Below are 23,380 nucleotides of genomic sequence, written 5' to 3' on the forward strand. Positions count from 1 at the left end.
GCCCCTGTCTCGTTGTGCCCAGCTGGAGACTAGCTCAACCTTAACTCTTGTCGCCACGCCAATCTGCCATTTGATAATGCGACCATGACTGCACTAGCGGTCGCTATCAAGCGCCTTCGTCCAATTTCGGCCAGAGGAATCCGTGCCCATGGATTCTCGATGGTCTTGGCCATGGCGCCTCTGGTGATACGCGAGGCAAATCGAAGTAGTCTGACAAGCAACTTCGAGGGGATTGGCCGAGGCCCTAAACGGTAGTATAGCGCCGCAAACGCCAAATCCGGCTTAACCAGAGTAGATCCCGCGAGAAACAACACTGTACTTGCGAGTTTTGGTCCGGAGTTTTGGTCCGGACTACTAAAGAAACCGACGCTAGGCATAGGTTTCCCACGAGGAGGGAAGCCACACATCCTGTCAGACCTCCAGGGCCTATGCTAGCTTCCGTTAGCTGCAAAGAATGGCATTTGTCTTTAAGTCCCCTCCCTGAGAAGTTTTCCCGCCCGGTAGGTAGTCCTTGCCATAGCCCCCTTCCTTGTCATCTTGGCTTGTTAACATTATGGCCAAGACCCCCCTCGAAGCCCACCCTGACGTTTGTCCATCCCCATCAACCCTTGTGGACAGAGAATCCGACAGCAATACGTGAACGACCCTTGTTGGACACGAGAGGTTTCCGTCACATCATCCACATCACCAGTCGCTCTCTTGAACATGGCCGCCATTCGCTTCTTGATCTTCCTCGCTTGCTTCGTCGGTTTGGGCAACGTTGTCGCCGGGGCGGATGTATCTTACGCGGGCATCCCCAGCTGTGCTGTGAGTATGCCTTTGATTCATCGACTGTAGCACGAAAGATGCTGACGGACATAGATCAACTGCATTCTCCAGGAGATCGGTCATTCCAGCTGTTCTTTGACAAACCAAACATGCATTTGCAACGACACTGTTCTGGCGGGCTACGTGGAGACATGCGTCCTCGCTAATTGCACAGTCAAGGAGTCGCTATGTAAGCATTGCGATCTATCTAACTATTGTAGGAAGAGAATGAAGCTCATCCATGTTACAGCTGCCCTGAATCAATCAATGTCAGCCTGTGGGGTTCCCATGGCCCAGAAGGACACCGTTATGAAGTGGTTTCGAGCAGTTCTCTTCGGCCTCCCGACGTTCTTCATCGTGGTACGAGTGTCGAATAAATGGATGAAGCTTTCGTCTTGGGGATGGGATGACGCAACCATTATTGGCGCATACGTACGATTCACCCGTCTTCGCTACTTCGTTCTAACCTTCGTTGACAATCTAACCGATCCGCAGATTGTGCTCGCTGCTTTCCTGCCGGCAGCGTACCTTGGTAAGTTCTCCTGGCGTTTGAGACTGCATCATGGCTGACCTATATCCTTATCAGCCGAAGACTCTGGCGCAGGAAGAGATATATGGACTCTCAAGCCGGACCAAATCACTCAGTTTCTTTTGGTAAGGGCGGTCATTCCGGAAAACTCCCCGCAGACTCTGGAGAAATTGGACTAACACCGGGCAGCTATTCCTCATCTTCGGAATGCTATACATGACCTGTATAGCCTTGATCAAATCCTCGATTCTCTTTCTATACCTTCGAATCTTCCCCGACGAACGTTTCCGCAAGATACTGTGGTGCACGCAGGTCTTCAACCTTCTTCTCTGGATTTCATTCATTTCCACTACATTTGCCTCCTGCCAGCCCCTGAACTTCTTCTGGAATGGCTGGACAAAAGAGACGGAGGGCAAATGCTTCAACTTGAATGCTTTCGCCATGTGCCACGGCGCTATTAATGTTGCCTTGGACTTTTGGATACTAATTCTACCGTCGACGCAAGTCTTGGGGTTGAGGATGCAGCTCAAGAGGAAGATAGGCGTATTGCTCATGTTTGGCGTCGGCATATTGTGAGTACGATGGCTCTTACTCGACGAGACACTGCTAACCAACAATAGCCTTACAGCAGTCAGTGCTTACAGAATAAAAGCGCTGTTGATTTTTGCGACATCATATAACCTCACAGGTTTGTTTTCGCCAGCGCCCGCATGCGTGTTGATGCTTGTTCTGACCATATCGCTAGCCGATTCGTTCCAGAGTTCTCTCTGGTCCCATATCGAACTCTGTGTAGGAATATTTGTGGCCTGTCTACCGAGCACGCGACAGCTTTGGAGGACAATATTCCCCAAGATCCTCGAAGTAACCCACATATCCAAGACGGGCAAATCAGTCAAGGGTTCCAACTACGGGAGCAACAACTCAAGAACACTGCCGGTCCACTCTGATAGACAACAACAACTGTCTTATGAGGAGTCATCGATAGCTCACCTGGTCGGGGGACTCAACCGCGCCGATCTCAACGACACGAGCCCGACGGAGGACGATTTTCCGAGAACACCGAAAAGCCAAACCGAAATGAAGCTCGAGCATTTGTCACCGAGCTCAAGAGGCAGTTGAGACCCGGGCCGAGAGGATGAGAGAAGTACGGAATTCAGCAAAGTCCGAGAACCCACCACCGATTAAAAGGGGGAAACACGAGAGTGGCCATAAACGAGGGGACCCGGCACGGGGACGAGCAACAGAGGCGGCGCCGACGAACACTAGAGGATACACGAATGATGAGTCATAAACGAAAGAGGCAATCCAATCTGGGCAAGGCCGCTTCGGTACGCAGGTACGCAGGTTAGAGGGGGTTAAGGGCCGCCGTGCCGCCGCCCCCGAGAAGCAGACAACATGGTCTGGTAGACCTTGTTGCCGGGGGGGCAGCATTTGGCCATCGAAGACCCGTGATACGATCCAACCTCGGAAGAGTTGGAGAAGGAATGGACTCAGATGGCCACGAGAGCCTTTGGGCTATGGGGATTAATGTACGATTTGGGCCGTTAACACCTGGCACGTACCTGACCAGTCTGTAATCATTAGTAAAATTTGTATTGAAGCACCGAAGAAATCAGCAATCTTAGTCAAACAAATACATAGAATACAACTTCTGTTCTGTAGTGCGTTTCGAGTCACATGTGACTTCAATGACCTTTGATGAGAGTGGCTATTAGAGCGCCTCTCAGATTTGAGTTCTGAGTGGGTTTATCAGCAAGTCCAACGAAATAAAAAAACCAGCTCTCTTGATTCTCTTTGAAAAAGACATGTTCAGCCTCTATGCCGCCGAGGGGGGGGGGGGGGGGTGTGCTTGAAAATCACAAGTGGAAAGACGGACGACGCAGAGGGGTCGGTGATGATGGATTTTCCAGCAGTTTGGAGAATTGGAGCGTTGATTTCTCTTGTACCCCCTCAACCGGAACCTTTGTCCGACTGCTTCTCAACTTCCATTACCAAACCCCGCAAAAAAAGAAACAAATAAACAAAGACCAAGACATCATTCATTGACAGATCCGTCATCGCCGTTCGTTCCCATGCGCTAATAAGCCCCAAATCCGCAACCCTGGGCATCCCCCGCCCTTCTCCGTGCGCCGATCACGTTGACCCCTGCCCTGCATTGCGCCACATCGCTCCTCTGGAAACCGCCCTGAAAAGGGCCCCAGGAGGGGGCTTGGCATTTTGTTATCCCATTTATAGACGTCATCCTCCGACACGGGCAGCGCGCGGGCACCATTACCTGGGCACTCTAATTAGTTGCGAGTTTATTGCCCACCTGCTGCAGATCCTGATTTGAGACATGGAGAGGGACGCCAAAACTCTAAGTCGGACTCCTCCTTCGAGTACAACGCAGGATGGAATTGGGCGTCGTCGCCAGACTAATTAGCCCCTCCGAGCAGAGGAATCAGCCACAGACGAAGGAAGGCATGTCAACGAAAAATCCGACCGCGGATAACGTCATGCGAGCCGTTAAAACAGAAGTAACTAAATTAATGGAATGCGAAAATAAGAAAAAAAGGTTAATTAAATATTGGACGCTACACATATTATAGATGAACCATGAATACACGTCGGGGCCGAAGCTTAAAAAAAGGAGATTTTATGCTTCCTGGGCCAGCCCCGCCGAGCGCCAAAAAAAAAAAAAAAAAAGGAAGCTAAACGGGACGTTCGTTCGTTCCCTGGATGAACGAGACGGACAGAATGCACCACACTCGCCCACCCCGAGAAGAAAAATACCCAAAAAGTAACGATTCTCTGATGAGAGAGGAATCGCATTTGATCCAGACGGGACTCGAACCCGCAATCTTCTGATAAATTCCGAGAATGTAGAAATCAATCGAAGTCAGACGCCCTACCAATTGAGCCACCAGACCGAGGATGTTAATGAGCGGTTACTCATCGATGGAAGATAGCAGGACAGGGCCCTCTGATATAGTGGCCGGGGGTGGAGGGGTGCGGAGTCGGAGCGGAGTGTGACATGGAGGTGGGGCATGTGTGTGATACTTGTGGGTACGAGCCTTCTCGGTTTACATGGTTCCAAGTCACGAAGGAGAAATAGAAGACGACGCAGCGAGCATGATGAATGATAGGTGTGCTTGTTGAAGCTTGGATATTTGTCTTTTTTTCGTTATTAGACATTGGTATCTCCGTTCGAATACTTGCGCCGCCGGATGCCCCTGGTATGTCCTTGTCCTCCCTGTATATACAATAAACCCGAAATAAAAAAATAAAAATAAACTATAACAAAAATATCCGCAACCCAAAACGGGCCTTGACGGCTCCCGGCTTTATGTGCAACAACGACATCAACTCTCCGAGTCATGTCTTGCGGTTTTTTGAAATTTTATAGCCTCCCCCAAAATTCCTGTTCCCTTTATCCACTATCCCGCGCGGGTTGGCGACGGGGCCGTTTACGCCTTGTACCAGTTCTCGGGGGCGTCGCCGAGGCACTCGCCGACCGTGACCGCGCGGTATCCCTTGGCCCTGAGGGTGTCGATCATCTTCTGGACGAGGGAGACGACGGTCTGCTGGTGGACGTCGTGCGACAAGACGATGTAGCTGTTGGTCGTGGGGTCGGCGCTGAGCTCGTTGGTGAACTTCTCGGCCGAGATGTGTGTCGTCTCGGGCGTGTTGTTCTCGTAGTCCTTGGTGTCGAGGTTGGTGTCGATGACGTGGTAACCCAGGCCGGCCAGGTCGCCGAGGCAGCCTTCGTCGCAGGACAGGTAGGGCGCGCGCATGTACTTGGGCGCGAAGCCTGCGATGCGCCTCGTCGCGTCCTCGAGCTGCGTCATCTGCGCGATGCGGTCGGCGGACGAGAGGGTGCTCAGGTCCGCGTGGGAGTACGTGTGGGAGCCGATAAGGTGGCCCTCGCTCTTCATGCGGGTGATGGTGGCCGGGTTGGGGGCGTTCTCGATGTTGTCCCAGTTGTTGCCGTTGACGAAGAAAGTGGCCTTGACACTGTTCGCGGCGAGGGTGTCAAGCAGCTGGGGGGTGAAGGTGAACGGGCCATCGTCAAAGGTGAGCGCGACGAGGCCGGGCTGGGTGCACTGCGACAGGACCTGGCCGACAGGAGGAGACTGACGGCGGACAAGAGGGCTGTGGCAGACGGGTTAATCTCAAGCCCGTCCCATAAGTGAAGAAAGGAGGGGGGCGGACATACCTAGAGTTGACACCACCGGAGAGGGCAGCTACTGTAGCAGCGCCAATAATTGCCGAGAAGTGCATGGTTGATGATGTGGTGGTGGACTTGTGCAGGTGAAGGGGCAACGACAGGAGAGGGAAGGGTTAGTGAGACTGGGACTCGGACGTGAGTTGGTATTAAGCTTTCTTGGTGTGTGAAGCTGGATGGAGGTGAAGCAAAGTCGAGAGGTTGGCAGGAAGGGGGACGAGGAAGAAGTCTTATATGAACCAAAGATGGGACGCAGAAGAAAACGGTCTGAACATGGACACATGGAACAGACAACAGTCAGTGTTGATGGCGGGCCCTAGCCAAGAGTCCATGTATGGGTCGACCCCTCCAGGAATAGAGTCTAATGAATGTCCTCTAGAGGAAGAACCCGCATAGCCTGGCGGTGGATACGACTGCCTCCTCGTGGAGAAGTTTGAGAAACGGGACGACGACGGTGGCCCTGCTCGTCGCAGCACTTGCTTGACTAGCTGGCCGTCCAGCCCTGGGCGCCATGATGTCTTGGCATCGCGACGAGTACACCCGACGAGGCTCCGATACGAACCGTGGTGGGCATTGTGGGCAGGGTAAGTTGGAAAGATAGCCGGGAGGAGGATCCGCGGCGCGTTTTGACGTCAAGAGGCTTAGAGCGATGTAAGCTGACTGGATGGATTCTTCCCGCATGCATGTTAGAGTCTGTACGGAGACGTAGAACACCAAGTTGAAGGGGAGCAAAGAGGAAATGTCTGGCGGAATGTGGGTGGACGACGCTTGAGCTCTCATGCGAACGTCTGTCATTCTGCGTCGTAGACCAGGATTGCTCGACACAGTCCGGCCGGCTGAGGAGCGGCACAACCAGAAAACCAGGTTGGCCCTTCAGAGATGGCTGGGATGGTGTGAACTGCGCTGGAAAAAAAATGGTGGGCTGGTCGAGTGTAAACGCCCGTTCGCGCATGGCCAGGGGGTGGGGTCAGCCACAAGCGCCACCCGTTACTGTCTCGGGATGGACAATGGACGATGGACCGAACGATTGGCGCACCGTTACGGGAACAAGGCCGCTGCTGGTCTTCCAAGCATGACCTGTCTGAACGAAGGAAAAGCGACTGGACAACTACGGTAGGTCTTCGGACTTCCTCCATAAAAATCATGTTTCTGATGCTGAACAAGTGGCTTCCCTCGAGGGGTCTCTGTCACAGTACAGAAACATGGGCCTCGTCGCAGAAAAGGCTTGTGCAGAGGGGGAGCACACACACACACACACATTCACACACGTCCAGGAGTGAGGAGTGAGGCAGCAACACGGACGTTGCATCGTGGCGCGGCATTGGTGACTCTGAGGTCATTCGGCGATGATGCTGATCGCCGAGCGAGGCTCTTTCGTGCTTAATTCCCCTCCAGTGCCCCCCTAGAGGCTGGGGGGAGAGCGTGGAGTAGGATGGAGGGGATGCGGATGCATGCGAGCCCACTCGCGGATATTGATGGATCGTCCCGCTGGCTACTACACGCCGCTGCTTTCTGGGGTCTTTTGTAAGGGTTAGCGCAACTCTTCCAGGGATACGGTGCGCTTAGCAGAGCCCCCGCCCCCGGGGGGAGGAAGAAGAAGGACGTCGATGTCGTAAGACGGCGACGAGCTGAGAAAAGAACTGACCTACGACGGCCAAAAGGCCGACACTCGAATCCCTCTTGTTGGTTGCAAGGGGGTAATGCACCCGGGTATGTGAGCCAAGACCAGGTCGCTGGCTGCGGCTGGTCCCCCCTCGGTCCCTTGTTTGTGGCCGTCCAAAGCCTTTGGTGTGGAATACGAGGCCACCGTGAAGTCGATGCAGGGTGTTGTCGTGGGATGCTCCCTAAGCCTTCCCGAATTATCGAAACATGCCCGCTAGTTTGTTATCCTGATCCTTCCGCAAGGCGCACTTTTGACTTCAAAAGTGACATGGTGTGACGGAAAGCTTAGCCTACCGCGTTGTCAGCTGCTGAGGAGCCATGGGCGGCGAGTCTCAGAAGGCCGGGCTCTCCTTGTTTACGGCGCCCAGAGCTTTTCGTCCCCTGTCAGGATCGGGTCTGTCGGTGCAGGGTGACTTGGCAATGCGACCGCAGACTTTTGTTGGATGAGAGAACAGCGCGATGTCCTTGCGCCTAACAGGACGCTGCTGCTGCCGCCGCTGGCAGGCCGGTCAAATGCACGACCCCTGCTCGCATCTGCGCCTCAGAAAAGCACCTATTCTCGAGGTGGTCGGGGTTGCTCACTTCCATAGCAGTAGACAAAAGCAAGCACTATTGCTACCAGGCCCGGAAAAAACAGCATGTTCAGTGCTGGTGGGTGAGGTTGGCAACGGAAAAGAAGCTGAAACGAGTGTAGTACAGCGCCACGATTGCGGCGGAACAAAGGACGAACTTGTCTAGTTCGATGGACCGGCGCGGACTGGGTGAACCGCTTAGAGTTCGAGCTTGGGACTTGCGGATAAGGGATCTTGGATGCCGGTACAAATCCAGATAGAACAGACCCATGATACTGGGACCGCAATGCTACCGCCCGGAAACACCAAGAATCTCCAGTGCCGTATCAACGTGGGGACCCTAATCTTCGTAACTTTTTTCTCTGGGGGCCAAGCGTCTTGGCTGTAATGTACCTCTTCGTACGTAGAAGCCCAGAACCCCTACCAGGGACTACCCCAACCGTCGGAACCCCGCATCATATGTGTGGGTTCTGATGTGTGGGTTCTGATGTGTGGGTTCTGCCATCCCTGGTCTTCGACTGCTCTGTCTGTGGTGGCGGGCAGAGGAAAAGAGGGAGGTCGTGCTGACCCGGCGTGGCATCTCATCTCTCCCACTGCTTGCTGCCAGGCAAAGTTCCGCTACTTGAACAAAGTGCCGATGCAAGTTGCTGAGCTCAGAAATTGATGGCTGAGGGACCATCGCATCTTGCAGGTGAATCAGCTGACAATTCCAGAAAAACATTCGTCAGCCTGCAGCTCCATGGCGGGTTCCTATGCCCAGACCTCAAAAAGCAAGCAATGCTGCACTGCTGAATGCAACCCCCCCGGGTGCACAATGATGGTCGGGAAAGAATCCTCATGTTTTTGCGCGGGCCGATGTGGGAAACCATTGTTCCTGAGACATAAAATCGGGAACAACAAGACATGGCTTGACGTCAACACCACGCTGGAGCGATCTTCCTTGCTCTCGTCCCGATGCAAGGCCACGTCAGGTCCGTAGTCGAGTCTCGTAAGCGTTTGGTGTCGCAGCGGAACAAAATCTCATTTTCCCCCCGGGTCCGTATTGCAAAAACATCGCCCAAACCTAACAATGATCACTGGACCGACTGTTAGGCTGGCGCCATCCCATCGTATTAAAAAAAACGGATCCAATCGTCGCACTCATTTTGCGGAACGCTGTTGATACCCGCGATCGACGTCCAAATGTTTGGTGGGGGGAGGGGCGCCGGAGTTATGCTCTCTCTCCAAGACTCCAAGACTCCAAAACTCCAAAAGAGCCCGGATCATTGCGGAGCCCGCAGAGATTTTAATTCTGCTACAGGTTGATGTAACTAACAGCCTCGCTTTCAGACGGATGTTCCGATGGCGCCAAGACATGTATCTGAAGCACGGCGACGAAGTTCCAAGATCCACAACGGGCATTAACTTGCCAAGACGCCTTCGTTTGCGAATGACTCCCAAACACGAACTCCTTACTGACTCAGCTACGCTGACGTTGGCGTTGCGTCGTCAAATAACGTGTTTATCCTGCCCGCGATTGCGACGCTGCAGTTTAAAAGTGAATTAATAATGTTTCGACGTGGACCTACTTCAGGCCGCTAATTCGAGGAATCGTCCAGACTTCTTCTTGGCTGCCGGCATTCCCTGCGCGTGTGTCTCCGAGCCGATGACTTGTCCCGAACCGATGAACAACCGACTTCTCGTTCGTCCCTACCAGTAGTGCGCGCTGCCTGGTGCTGTGGATGGCTACCAAGTCGACGCATATTCCAAGTGGTTCTTTTGCATGACTTACAGTAAGCCAACGCAGGCCAAAGTAGCTCAATGCAAGCTCTCGTGGCCGGTGGTGCGCATCGTTAGTGTATCTCAAAGAGGTTGGGCAAGCAAACGCAGAACGGCAGATGGTCCTCGCCGATGGCGGCCGGCAGCGTGACAAGAAGTTCTTGGGGGTTAGACTGTCTGTATGTTGCCGGCGTGAACATCCGGCCCACCCAAAAGAGGTCCGTCATCCTCCGCTGCAAATAGTCGTATAATCTCGAGGTTGACGACCCCCCTAGTGGCATAGATTAGCTTCATCTTTCTCAGCCTAACATTATCCGGGGAAATCTCTCTGAAAATCTCCGCATTATTTGGAACCCTAGCTCATAGAGCCGCTCGCGTCCTCGATTCCACCAATCGCTCTGCCGTACTTATAACGTATGAAAGTCCTCCATTCCCCGCCAGCCATCTCAAGCCTCCATTTCGGTATTTGAATCCATAGGTTGTTAGACAGCGGGGATAGCGATGTTCTCTCCCTCAATCAGCTAACGCTGCTCGAGATGGTAAGCTACGGCTCGTCCTGAGCAGGTGACTATACCCCGTGACTGTTCACTTCACGCTTTTTCGTTCCTCATAGGGATGATCAAGACGGCACTTGATGGTTCGGCATCAAGGAAGCAACCAACTTAGATGACGGAGCAAAGGCCCCAGAAGACCGATTATGTTGAATCAAAGGTTATAATCCGGATAAGCGGGGAAGCCGAGATACGAATGACTATTGGGAGTTCCTGCCATCCCTCGTAGTCATTCGCAAGTACCGTCGGCACCGCTGCTGTTTGTCTTCGACCACAGATCCCCAGAACCATGAAGAGTGTCAAAGCCCGTTCGTCATACTTTTGGCGATTGGGAGATTGGTCGAAAACCCGATGCTCAAGTCATTGTGATGTCGTCGTGGCCAGGCCCAGCTGCGCAGTAGGCTAGACTAGAGGTCGCCGGAGCCTGAGATTTCGGAGGCGCTGCCAATGACCTATCGAGAGCAAGGCCAACATCGAGTGATGAGCGTAACGTCGGAATACCCACGCTGAAGCAACCAAGCCAATTTTTTTTTAATTTTTTTTGGCTGAGTTAGTCAGAACACGTAAGGACCGCTCCGACTCCCAAGTATTTGACGTTGCCAGGAAGTGCTGTGATAGAGGGAACTCGGAAGTGCTGAATATCATTGCATCGGTGGCCCAGCATATAACCCCATGCCGCGTTGACATCCGCTGCCCAGTATGGTTTCAATGAATCCACCTAGATGACCCAGATCCTCGATCGTGGACCCTTGCCATGCGACGAAACAATGGCCTTGTGTTCTGTTCCATTCGTAGAAGATAACGAAATGGACTAGAGTCTCCAAGGAGCCGCCTCAGACATGCCCCTCCTTCCGAAAGCATCCAACTACCACCACTGGTATTCAGCCTTGTCCGCATGCATCCGATTCCGTAGGACGAACTCCAAGTCCAGACCAAATCCACCACTGCGTCTCTTGTCCTTTCCAGATGGCACATAACTGTCAAGAACATGTGCCGGTTACCATATCAATGGCTTGTTGCCAGGCAGGGAAGGGTTTCTGCCCTTGGTCCTGGATGATATTGCGGCCGACGGTGTCTGGAACAGCGCTCTCGAGGGCCCAAATTCGCCCAACATAAAACCATTCTTTGCTTGCTGTGCCACCGGGGTTTCTTGATTCCCCAAACTTCACTCTAATTGCAGCCTTATTACTTGCCGCGTGGCTCGGTGACGCGAGAGGTGCATTTCACTCAGGGGATCCCGTGTCGATCTCCCTTCCGGACCGCCGGCACGCGACTCTCTATGCTCGATCGAGAAATACGGGCGACATTCCTCCGATACGCAATCGCTTTTGATCTCCAGGGTTTCATTGCTCCGGGGCTTTATGCAACGGATAGCTCGAGGGTCGCATTATTCGAGAGACACGGCCTGTGAATCGTCCACATATTTGCCGGGGAAAATGCAGCCTATCGTTGCCTCTCGCCAAGATATTAATCGAATTCCAGAAGAATCTCCACGCGGCCGGTATATAACCCCTTAGGCCGGGCACGAAAGGGAGAGAAAAGGGGAAAACAACAGTAGCTGGGAAACGTTTCTTGTGTTGTGATTCTTTGTCGAAAACACAGCAGTGGCGGAAGCAGGTTGAAGTTGAAAGCACACAAATCCGATGACCTGAAGTCGTTTGTCAGGTCGTTTGTGCTTGCGGAAGCGTCAGTCAGCAAGTTCGGGCTGCCCAGAGAAGGCACCTGCAGCTGTGAGCTCATCATCTCAGCGGTCCACAACCGCTGTCGTTGCCCCCCAATAGCGATCCAGCTGGGCGCCACGCAGCGGCTTTACGACAAGCACAGCCCCTAAGCCTCTACGTCAGCAGCACCCCGCCGCACCCGGACGGCCCCCAAGCTACAAAATGGCCCGCGTGCTACCCCGCCCCCGCGCCGTCCCGTCGTCTTCAACATCAACATCACCACGGCACCTGTCCTCCCTCATCTTCAACCTCATCTATCTCGCAGCATTCGTTCAGCCCGTCATGTCTCAAGGTTGGGTAAACGCTGTCTACTACCCCAATTGGCGTGTTTACAAAGGGCAAACACCTGCTTCGCTTCCGGTAAACCAGGTCACCCATGTGTTATACGCCTTCATCCGAGTCAACATAGATGGATCCTTGAAGCTCATCGATGACTGGGCGGATAACCAAATTCCTGTTGACGGAGTGAAAGGTTGTCTCCCAGCCCTCGCCAAACTCAAGACCACGAATCCAAACATCCGTACACTCATCTCCGTCGGTGGCGGCACTGGCAGTGCCGAGTTCCCAGCTTTGGCTGCCAACCCTACCGCTCGCGCTCGTTTCGCCAAGGATATCAAGGCATTCTGTGACAAGTACCAGCTTAATGGCGTCGACAGTAAGTAGCACCGGCCAATTCCATGGCCTCTTTATTCTAACATGTCCTAGTTGATTGGGAGCACCCGAGCGATGCCACACAGGGCCAAAACTACATCAGACTCTTGAGCGACGTCCGCAAACAAATGCCGGCGGGCAAATACCTCATCACCTCGGCCCTTCCACCAGGCCAATATGTTCTCAGGAACATCGATCTCAGGAGCGCCGCCTCCCTCCTCGACTATCTAAACCTCATGTGCTACGACCTGACCGGTCCGTGGACTGACGTTTCCGGCAACCACGCACAGCTGCTGGCTTCGAAAACCTTGGCCAGCAGCAACCCGAATCTGAAGGTCGCATGCGCCGACGGTATCAGCTACGTGATAAACAACGGTTTCCCGAGCCGCAAAGTCTTGCTTGGAATCCCCGCATATGCTCGCACATTCCCTCTCGCCAAAGGGCCCGGTGGATCCAGCAAAAATTCGGGCGAAATAGATTATATCGACCTGTCCAACGACGCTGTGGATAAGGCTACCGTCGACACGACTGCTGCAGCGGCTTCTTATGTCGATAGCAAAAATGGTTTCATGACCTTTGATGTGCCCAAGACGGTCGCAATCAAGGCCCAGTATGCGAAGAGCAAAGCACTCGGCGGTTTGTTTTACTGGACGGGCGTGGGAGATCGGAAAGGAAGGCAGAGCTTGGTACAGGCTGGCTTTAACGAATTGAACGGCCTAAAGCAGGCATGATGAATGAATGAATTGGGCCAAAAAGGGTTACATGGGTTGCAGTTCCGGAACATACTTTTCGCTGTATATTTTCAGACAGCCATAACAGGGTTAATGACCTTGCACAATGAAAATGAATCAACATGGGGATCATATCCCATCTAATATTGCTCTTCTACCACCCTTCCCTCTCCCAGTGCGTCTTGGCAAAAGGTAACAAGCACGATGATAACACACTTTGCTTGATCCTGGTAGAAATATAGTCGGAACCACTTGAAAACCTGCAGCACCAGATCTGTATCCCAGTCGAGCCTGGAGCCGAGGGCTGTAAAGCTGGATAATGATGCGCCGTGCAATGCCAAACCAAGTTGGACGATTTCAAAGCTACAAGCGCTTGCCACAAAAAGAAAGAAAGAAAAAGGGTTTAAGCTTGAAATCAGTCCCAGGTACATGGCCACTCAGCAACCTTCATTGGAATGACTGGCACCCGTACTTTAATTGCCCGACATTCCAGCAAGCGCCCGTGGCCAGGACCCGCCTGCCGGCATCGGGGTCCACTCGGACCCGGCAACACTCCCGTCCAATCGATTTCCCTTTGAGCATGAGCAGGGACCATAAGCGCGGACCTCTTCTTAATTCTCGCTGGCATCTGCCTTTTCGTCCCCTTTCCGTCTCATCCCTACGCCACGATTCCCGCGCCATCCCTTCAGGATCTGCCGCCCTGCAACACGAGCCGTTTCATGTGCCGGGTCACCCCGACCAGACGAGCCCAACTCGTGCGTCCACTCGAACCTGGCGACACCTGCCACTGTCGCCCGAGCTCGAGCCAAGTCTCCCTTATTTGTCCCGTTGAACAAGTGTTCGGACGGCAAGGGCAGTGATGTGCGACAGGGAGCCACGGCGAGTGACGGGCGGATTGACAGACTGGGGGCGGCCCCAGGCCGCCAAACGAAACCGCGCTGCAGTCAGGAATGCCGTGAAACTTTGTTCAAACTCGGGCGCTTTGGGGGAAAGATGCAGATGAGATTGCTTGGGAGCGACAGTGGCTTTTGTTTGATGGGATGGCGCTTGGATAGTGCATGCCGGATGATGGACGAAAGGCAAGGCCGTCATGATGGGCCGAGTATAAGGGCTGCTTCACCGCCAGCTTCTCCAAAGGCCCCCCGTTTACGACATCGCTGCATCGACTGTGGTTTTCCGTGCTTTACCTTACGTCTTCATTCTTTTCTCCCCATTTCCTTCGTTACTTTACGCCTTGTGGCCACGCCCTGCTGAGCAGGCTTTTCCCATTCGTTCGAATACACTCATTCAAGACACTTGCATTCATTTCTTCACCATCATCATGATTCCTCAGTTTGCGGCCATCTTGGCTTATACCGCGCTTCTTGCCTCGGCGAGCCCCGTCATCCAGCGCAGGGCCGTCACGGAACTGAACGAGGAGGCCACGAAGGAGGCGCACCAGCGCGACGACACTGCCACTCGCGCCTTTTCCGACGTCCAGATTAAGACCTCTGACGGGAGGTGTCTTTTTGTCGACAAATTGTCTGGCGACTTCAGAGCGAACCTGACCCCCATCCAGGTCGCGGAATGCGGAGCCAAGGACGGTCAGGGTTGGGATGTCATTACGGCCGGAAAGCATAATGACCAGCCCAACTCGATGCTCGTCGTGAGCACTCTGGTGAGTTCGCCCCCGTCCGGATTCCCACACAGCTTGGAGAGGGGGAAGATGTTGACTGGCGATGACAGACTCAAGCATGCTTCAACTTCGACCCTCGCCGCCCAGCGGGTAACCAGGTTAATCTCTTCTCCTGCGGCGGGCGTGCGGCGGGCGAAGGCTTGGTGACGGACTCTCAACTGTTCACGTTGGCCAATGGAACAGGCCCCCTGACCCTGCAGCCGAAGAACGAGAAGGGCAAGTGCTTCACAGTCAAAGGAAACGCGGTGGACATTGCGGACTGCAATGCGAGCGACAAGGCGCAATCCTTCTCTTTTGGTAGTGGTGCCGGAGGCAACGCTGGCGGCCAGGCGGGCGGGGAGAACGGCGCTCAAAAGCCCGCCCCTTCAACGACCGCGGCGGCCGTGGCAACCCAGGCGCCTGCTGCTGATTGCGGCAAGGAGGAGACCGTCACGTTGACGGTGACGGCCACGGTTACCCAGGCTCGGGGTAATGCCGGCGAAGCCCCCGCCGCGACGTCTCCACCGGTTGCCGCACCCCCGGCCGCTGGAAACGGTACTGGCAATGGCACCAGCAACGGAGGACAAAAGGGAAACATCCCGGCCGCCAACCCTACAAGCCCGGTTCCTGTCTCCCGCGCCGGCGGCACCCTGAACCCGACTGCAGCAGCCGAGGCCAACGCCTTTGACGACACGGCCACCCGCGCCTTCACCAAGGTCGCCATCCGCGCGCCGAACGGGCAGTGCCTCTCGGTAGACCCGACCGCCGGCGACTTCCGCCAGAACCTCATCCCCGTCGCCCTGGCCGAGTGCAACAACACGCCAAACCAGCAGTTCGACATCGTCACAAAGGGGAAGCACAACGACGGCAAGGACAAGGGGGCGCTGGTGGTGAGCAGTCTGACGAACGGATGCGTGAGCACTGACGGCCGCCGGGCCGATGGTGATACGGTCACCTTGTTCTCGTGCGGTGGTCGCGCCGCAGGAGAGGGCGGAACGAACGCAGGGCAGCTGGTTAGTATTACCGGAGACAGTTTCGTGTTCGCTCCTGTCAACGACAAGGCCACGTGCGTGGTCCCTGGGAATCAGGGACGACTGGTCACGGCGGCGTGCAAGGGAGACAACAGCGAGGTCTACAGTATCGTTGGCTAAGGCGTTGGGGCTTCGGGGGTGTCTAATGGAGGCGTTTTCTTTATGTTTTCATCATTTTCTCACTATCGGTGGCAACTGGTTTGTGTAACAACTCGTCTTGTAGGCGAACACTTGGGAGTATGGATTCTCTAGGTATGTGCGCGTGGGCGAAATGGAGCCAGGGCCGCGTCGAGAGTTAGAAGGTTAGCAGCAATGTCAAAACAGGCAATTTTCTGGCCAGTCTGTTCTCACAGCGCCAATTCCAACTGCAACCGGCATCGAACTTCCGAGTGATAGTTGGAGATCGCTGGGCAAAAGCTTGACGCACTCACCCACAAATCTCCCGAGGCTTCGAGTGCACAAGTTGGTGGTCATTGGTTGCGTGTCTCTCGACATCCACCTCCATCACCCACAAGGAAAGGCATGAACCGGCTAAACGGCAGCAGCCGAAAGCTTAAACGAGGTCCTATGGTGAATCGTCCAATAAACGACGGTGGGAAGCACAGTGGGGTCACGAACACTGTAATTAGCTGCCAAGCGACGTCATTTAGGGGGAATTCACTCTCACCAATAACCTGGAAAACCTAGGACGAGGGCCCTTCCTTCGCTTCTCTCTCCGAAGCTGCGCGCGACACCGCACCATCCCAACCAATTCATCTCACCACCTCTGTCAGCCATCGCATCTCTCAGCCGCCAAATGCGCTGCACAGACTGCATCTCAGCTTCGTTTCTAAAGATACCCGCGACCCCTCTTGATGCGGCTGACAAAGCCCATCCTGCGATGCCTAGTGGCTGATTCGACGCCACGACCAACCCGAAACTCTGGTCCCTTTTGTGTCTGAACCAAGTCTCGCGCCGCTAGAATCCCTTGGATCCTTAGCGCACCGCTAACCACGCGACGAACCTTGGTCTTTTTTGAAATATTAATGTCTTGAATCCTCGGCCTAGTTTTCACTCGACATTTCTTCCCTACCCACTCTCCCCGCGGCGCGCTCGCCATGTCGACCAACGACGACTCGTTCGGCGCACCCATGTCGAAGACTGCCAGCAGTCCAGAAGAGCATACGCGCACCGTCCGATTCCCGTCTCTCCAGGTCGACACGTTCGATCATGCTTTCCCCGGCTCCCCAACCTCACCCACAAGGGTCCGCATCTCCGCTCCTCCCCACGACGCCAACGGCGCGCCGTTGACCCGCTCCTCCACCGACCAAGATATATCTCCACTACGACGCCGAGCCGGCACCTTCAAGCCGGTGGAGGACTATGGCGACTTCGAAATGTCACGCCCAGGATGGCAGCCCGGCTCCGAGCCCGGCTTCGACCCCAACAAGTCTGACGGCGGACACGCCTCCATGCCGACCCTCAGGGCCGACTGCGACATCTCCGTCTTCGACTTCAGCCAGGGCAACATGGTGCAGCACAAGTTTGGAAACGACGGGTTCATCGACTTTCTCAAAACGCCACAGGAGCCTTGGGTGAAGAGCCGCTGGATCAACATCAACGGCCTAAGCTGGGACGTCATCCAGGCCTGCGGCCAGTACTACAACCTGCACAAGCTGGCCATCGAGGACATTATGAACACGAGGAACCGGACAAAGGCCGATTGGTACGCAAACCACGCTTTCATCGTCTTGACGCTGCAGAAGCTCGTGCTTCTCATCAACGACGACAGCAGCAGCAGCAGTAGCAGCAGCGATGACGACTCGGACGACGACGCCAGCATCAGGACCAACAAGTCCAAGGGGCTGAAGAAGCTGAAACGTCACTTTACAATGGGCGGCAAGCCGCGACGGGATCCCGAGGCCGTCAGGGAAGCCGCAAAAAGGCCGCCGGTTATAACCCAAAGCAACAGTGCCTACGGACATCAGCTAAATCATCCCGCGAGTAATATTTCCCAGCTCCCCGAGACAGCCTTCGTCCGCACCCTCCAGCGCTACCACGCCTCGGCCAACGAGGTTCGCACCGAGTACATGGAACGGCACTCCTCCCTGATCTCTCGGGGCCTGGCCGTCTCCGCCGAGCAGGTCGCCATCTTCCTCACCTCGGACAACACCGTCATCTCCTTCTTTGAGATGTCGGCCGAGGATATCGAACGCCCCATGACTATTCGCCTGGGCGACCCATCCACGATTCTGCGACAATCGTGCGACGCCTCCCTCGTGGTACAGGCCATCATCGACGCCATCATCGACCTCGCCATCCCCCTGACGGCCGTCTACAGCGACGTCATCGGCGACCTCGAGCTCGACGTCCTCACGAGCCCGAGCATCAAGCAGACGCGCAGCCTGTACATCTGCATCAGCGAGATCAACAAGATGCTCACCTTCCTCAACCCCATCGACAACCTCGTCAACGTCCTGCGCGACCACCGCACCGAGATGAGCCAGGAGGAGGCCGCGAGGCAGCTCCAGAACCCGGCGAGTGGCGTCATCGTCACCCCGCTCACGCACACATACCTGGGCGACGTGCTCGATCACTGCGTCATCATCACCGAGTCCATGCAGCAGATCAAGCGCTCCGCCGACAACCTCATCGACCTCATTTTCAACACCATCTCGGCGAACCAGAACGAGAGCATGAAGCAGCTGACCATCATCACCATCATCTTCCTGCCCCTGACCTTCTTGACCGGGTATTTCGGCCAGAACTTTGACGACTTTCCCGACCTCAAAAACCGCTTGGGCATCAACTTCTTGTAAGTACCAACCATTTCCCTCTCCCTCCTAGTCCCGTCCACCCTTGTGCTGCAGGACGAAGGCCTCCTTCCCCCCTCCTTTTTTTTCTTTTCTAACCAGACGTGGAAACATAGCTGGGTCATTGCGATACCCGTGATATTCTGCACCACCCTCATCATGATGCGCTCCTGGATCGTCCACTGGCTTGAGTCATTTTGGCAGAAGAGGAAGATCGTCGCGGAGAGGAAGAAGCAAAAGAGGAAGAGGGACAAGAGGGCCAAGAGGAGGGCGAAGGCGGACTAGGGGACCCCTCCGCTCCCTCGCATTTCCCCCTCCTAGGGCTGAAATTGAGATGGATGCTTGGGCGTTTCTTTTTTCTTTCTCTTATAGCACTTTTTTGTGATACCCTTTGGAGAATCGATTGTTCGTATTAGATATTTGAATCCATGCAGGAAGAGACGGATTGTTCTTGGATCGTGCTGAACTGGGAGCTGGGTGTTGGATCACGAGGCAATCGACGGAAGAATGGAGAGGAATTAAAGGCGCGGAGCCCGACGACGCTTTGCACCAGGAATATCAGATAATATTCGGGATTATTGGGATTTGAAAGTTGCGTAAAAGTAATTCAACACCGGACTCTAGATTCCTTCGCGGCGTCTTTGGTGAGAAGCGATCCCGGAAAACCCCCTAAGCTCCCGGCGTTGCCCTAGGCTCACCTCATCGAGCACATCAATTGCTCATCAATTCCCAATATCTCTGCCGCGAGCTCCTCCATGGCCCTCAGTAGAACGGCCACGGGCTCGTCCGAAGTCCATGTCTGGCCCTCAAACTCGTTGAGGCTTGGCAGGATTCCGCATGCAGCAGCGAACTGGTGTATGAATAGAGTACCTATTCATGATGCCAAGTTCTGTCGCAACGTCTACTGGGATTTTGTAGTTGATAGACTCGGTTTCTCGCACAAATATGATGGCTTACGGAGAGCATGGGGCACCCGTTGTTGGAGAAAACGACGCCATGTCTTTCTTAGTCTAGTAGTCTATGCGATCCCGTCCCGTCTTGTTGACCCCCCCTCTAGTTCATGGTCTTACATCATGTCTGTTGCACAAGCAGGCACGCACGGCTTGGCGAGCTTACCGACTCCTCACGAACTTGGTGTGCCTTCCGTTGGCCACGGTAGCGCCCCTCGCCCCATCAGCGGCAACCTTGTAGATGTTCACATGGGTGAATGCCAGGCTGCCCCCGACCTTCTCCACCTTGCCCTCAATCTCAATCTCGTCGCCCAGCTTCGCGCCGGACAGGTAGCTGATGTTGATGTCGACGCTCACCCCCGTGGCCTCGCGCAGGTCCCACGACGCAATGGCCAGCCCGCCCGCCCAGTCCACGATGGTGGCCGAGACGCTGCCGTGGATGCTGCCGGACGTGTTCAGGTGGTTCGCCGTCACGGGCAGCCGCGCGACGATGAGGCCCTTGGAGGCGTGGGTGAGCCTCAGGCCCGGGTTGAACAGGAAGGCGTAGATGGGCGAGGCGTTGCAGCGGGTCGAGATGTAGTTCTCAATGTGCGCGAACGTGGCCGGGTCCGATGCCGCAGAAGTGCCGGCGGCGGGCGGGGGTTGCGACGGCGTTGAGGACATGGTGCGCGATAGTTGAACCGAGACGGACGACTCCCTACTTTTATTTTTTTGGGATACGAGATCGAAAAAGGATAGGGGCGGCGAAAGCAGATCTCACCGGGGGGCAGATGAGCACTGGAGGTGGGTTGTTGAGTGAGACAGTCATGGTGAGGATGGGAAGGGTGGGGATCACGTGCGCCGAAGGTTTCTCTGCAGGAACGGACGGACTCCGTCCGAAGTCGGCGCTCGCGGCCCCACATCTGCCCGTCGAGCTCGGAATGGGTTGGCTCTGGAGCCGCAAACGTCGTCGGGCAAGCGGGCTGGCATCCCGCGGAAATCACGGTCGCTTGGGACGTGCGAGCCTCACGCGCCCAGCCCTCGAGTGTGCCACGGGGAATACATCATGCACGAATGCCGCTTGCAGTATGTGCAGAAGCCGCGCGAGTTCCAGCCGGCCGACGCATTCCGATGGGGACCGGTTCGCGGCCTTGCATCGGATGACATTTGGCAGGAAGCATTAGAGTTAGACGTCTGAATCAGGGAGCGATGCTGGTCCGTTGTTTAAAAAGAACGTGTTGACACAACCTTAAAGCCATTACAACACAGCCGCTGTAGGACTCGTCAAGGATTGAAACTAGGGTACACCAACTTGACATCTTGATGAGGCGAAAAAGGAAGGAGGGTTGGAGAGCTCTAGGTAGCCAAATATCTGGTCAGAATGTCGCGATTTTATGTGGCGATGTCCTGATATGGACTTAGTGCTTACGCCCTGGTCAATTCCGTGGGTGCATAATGCCTGCGTTAGACCAGTATGTTAAGTGGTAGGCTTACATAGAGAACACTAACATCTCGAACCCCTGTTATGCCCCGCAAGAAAGATTACCGGTTCCGTTTCCCCTATGATGACTCTCTCCGTTCTGCTCTCTAACTCTCCAAAACCGCCATAGACGCGACGGTACAGGATCTCGACCTAAGACTGCAGTCAGAATAAACCTAGAAACAGCAAGAGACCCATGTTGGCTGACATGGCCGACTGCAGCGCACTAATTACAAAGTTCGCCCTTGACACAAGGCCACAATTCACTAGAGCTGGCAAGCCCAAAGCTCGCACTGGATGTGTAACATGCAGGTAAGCTTACGGTTCCGAGGGGAATAGGTCGCTTTGCAACCCATTTCTAACGTTTTCCTCTTCTAGACGTCGCCGAGTCAAGTGCGACGAGCACAAACCACAGTGCACTGTGTGTTTGAAGTACCAAGGCTATTGTGGGGGATACGCGAGTAAGAAGACTCAACCCCTCTCAGGACAACCTCAGCAGCGAAGTATTCTCCCGAAACCGGTGAAGAAAAATACTTGGGCCGACCTGTTGAAGGAGCCAAACTATACGTCACTCGTGTTCTCCGACCAGCTGGAGAAAGATCATTTCGATTACTGGTTGGCGTTCACACGCACCACGGTGCTTTTTACCTCGGACCTGCTCACCCAAGTCATCCCACAGCTCTCATGGAACGACCCGGTGATCAAGCACGCGGCCCTGGCTATCGGCGCGACGGCTCTTGGCGGAAGCACCAGGAAACAACGGCTGCTTGGAAAGGGGAGATATAACTCGGACGCGCTTGTTCACTATGGCAAGGCACTCAACCTTCTATACTCATCGCCCATGTCATCTGAACGGACCTTAGTCGCATGCCTTTTGTTCATCACTTTCGAGAATCTGCGAGGGAATAAGGCGGGCGGGCTGAGCCACATCAACCATGGGGTCCGGATTCTGGACCAGTGCCACCCTCAAGTCGCCGATCCAGACCCTTTGCTGGAGAAGGTCATGTCTAGCTTCCAACACTTGAGCCTGCAGGCATGGAGCCACGGAGGCATGCATCCGAAAGAGACGCATGCGCGAGTGCCGTGGTGTTGCCGCGGACGAAAGCTGCGGTATGCTGTTCACGAGATGCCTTCCGATTTCGAAAACCTGGAAATGGCCCACCGTTGGTGGAACACGGTCCTACACCATGTCGAGCACCATGCACCATTGCACAGTGGCTTCAAAGTCCAAGGCTCGGCTCCCCTGGTGACACCAAAACTTCCATGGGAATACGGCTCGCCAAAGTCTCAAGAACATATCCGAAGCTTCGCTCGCTTCATCGATGCTTGGCACCTTTCTTTTCTCCGCCTCGCCGTAAAGGCAGAGGTCGAAAAGGAGACCAACATTGCAAACTACCTCAAAGCACTTAGCTTGAGAATCCATTACCTATACCTTTGGGGCGCAATCCGCTGCGCAGGTTGGACCGATATGGAGGAGATCGATCGCATAACGCCCGTTTTCCGCGACATTGTTGCGCTCAGCCGGGAGCTCCTCGCGGCACAGGCAGCCCGGCAACCACCCACGTCCTCCCGGGAGATTTTTACAGTAGAAGACAGCCCCACCTGGCCCCTGGGCTCTACATGCATCATGTGTACCGACCCTGAAGTAAGCAACGAGGCCGTTCAGCTTTTCAGGCAATATCCGCGCCGTGATGGCCTTTGGGATACGCACGCATTCCTGGTCATGGTGGAGTGGATGAACGAAAAGTTCTCCGTCGGCCAGGTCAGCGATGGCAAGCGTCATATTTTTGACTGCGATGTCGTCTTTCAGGACCACACAGTCGTGCTTCGAAAGAAACTATGGGATCCTGAGATGTCAGAATGGAGGCTCAATGACGTAAGATTTAGCATATTATAAGTCCATCGGGACAATCAATGGAAGAGATAATATTCGGCAGTTTGCCGAAGGAGAACCGTGCGCTGACCATAGTCACCAATGAGACAGAGGCTGTGCGGCATACCAAGACACAATAGAGTTCAATATCGCATTGGAATTACACCACAGAAAAACAAAAAAGGAAACAATGATTGTCCCTGGCAAGGCTCGAACTTGCGACCTTTGGATATCCCGATCTAAAGACAGAGTCATAGAGTTACTATGAGACCAACGCTCTTCCAACTGAGCCACAGAGACAACGTTATTGGATATCAACGCCAGCTCAATTGTCAGTTTGTGTAGCCTAACTGAAGCCCCTCTTTGGGTCCCACCGCGCTGGCTGACGTGCGGGGATGTGGATCAGAAGATCTGATAAGCCGATCTAAAGCGTGT

At 54.6% G+C, this 23,380-nt stretch overlaps 7 protein-coding genes across 7 annotated transcripts; 5 read left to right on the top strand and 2 right to left on the bottom strand.

The window, feature by feature from the left end:
• Window positions 1-705: 705 nt before the first annotated feature.
• Window positions 706-2,455, top strand: EsH8_IV_000192 (CFEM domain-containing protein; the record flags this gene model as incomplete). The annotated part of the gene is made up of 8 exons (XM_083265082.1): window positions 706-807; window positions 862-997; window positions 1,082-1,239; window positions 1,303-1,339; window positions 1,394-1,461; window positions 1,526-1,908; window positions 1,957-2,024; window positions 2,082-2,455. The coding sequence occupies 8 exons, from the start codon at window positions 706-708 to the stop codon at window positions 2,453-2,455; spliced, it is 1,326 nt and encodes a 441-aa protein (XP_083123977.1).
• Window positions 2,456-4,782: 2,327 nt separating this feature from the next.
• On the bottom strand, window positions 4,783-5,596 carry EsH8_IV_000193 (chitin deacetylase; the record flags this gene model as incomplete). The annotated part of the gene is made up of 2 exons (XM_083265083.1): window positions 4,783-5,467; window positions 5,532-5,596. 2 exons carry the CDS (start codon window positions 5,594-5,596, stop codon window positions 4,783-4,785), a joined length of 750 nt encoding a protein of 249 aa, XP_083123978.1.
• Window positions 5,597-11,966: 6,370 nt separating this feature from the next.
• On the top strand, window positions 11,967-13,186 carry EsH8_IV_000194 (glycoside hydrolase superfamily; the record flags this gene model as incomplete). The annotated part of the gene is made up of 2 exons (XM_083265084.1): window positions 11,967-12,459; window positions 12,510-13,186. 2 exons carry the CDS (start codon window positions 11,967-11,969, stop codon window positions 13,184-13,186), a joined length of 1,170 nt encoding a protein of 389 aa, XP_083123979.1.
• A 1,321-nt stretch (window positions 13,187-14,507) lies between these two features.
• Window positions 14,508-15,991, top strand: EsH8_IV_000195 (RICIN domain-containing protein; the record flags this gene model as incomplete). The annotated part of the gene is made up of 2 exons (XM_083265085.1): window positions 14,508-14,843; window positions 14,912-15,991. The coding sequence occupies 2 exons, from the start codon at window positions 14,508-14,510 to the stop codon at window positions 15,989-15,991; spliced, it is 1,416 nt and encodes a 471-aa protein (XP_083123980.1).
• A 977-nt stretch (window positions 15,992-16,968) lies between these two features.
• EsH8_IV_000196 (uncharacterized protein) lies at window positions 16,969-18,948 on the top strand (the record flags this gene model as incomplete). Its single annotated transcript, XM_083265086.1, has 2 exons — window positions 16,969-18,665; window positions 18,780-18,948. 2 exons carry the CDS (start codon window positions 16,969-16,971, stop codon window positions 18,946-18,948), a joined length of 1,866 nt encoding a protein of 621 aa, XP_083123981.1.
• An 827-nt stretch (window positions 18,949-19,775) lies between these two features.
• On the bottom strand, window positions 19,776-20,276 carry EsH8_IV_000197 (HotDog domain-containing protein; the record flags this gene model as incomplete). Its single annotated transcript, XM_083265087.1, has 1 exon — window positions 19,776-20,276. The coding sequence occupies one exon, from the start codon at window positions 20,274-20,276 to the stop codon at window positions 19,776-19,778; it is 501 nt and encodes a 166-aa protein (XP_083123982.1).
• Window positions 20,277-21,280: 1,004 nt separating this feature from the next.
• Window positions 21,281-22,969, top strand: EsH8_IV_000198 (Zn(II)2Cys6 transcription factor domain-containing protein; the record flags this gene model as incomplete). Its single annotated transcript, XM_083265088.1, has 2 exons — window positions 21,281-21,384; window positions 21,451-22,969. The coding sequence occupies 2 exons, from the start codon at window positions 21,281-21,283 to the stop codon at window positions 22,967-22,969; spliced, it is 1,623 nt and encodes a 540-aa protein (XP_083123983.1).
• Window positions 22,970-23,380: the final 411 nt, after the last annotated feature.

This window comes from Colletotrichum jinshuiense, chromosome 4 (genome assembly GCF_051148585.1).
Source record: "Colletotrichum jinshuiense chromosome 4, complete sequence".
Classification (NCBI taxonomy): Eukaryota; Fungi; Ascomycota; class Sordariomycetes; order Glomerellales; family Glomerellaceae; genus Colletotrichum; species Colletotrichum jinshuiense.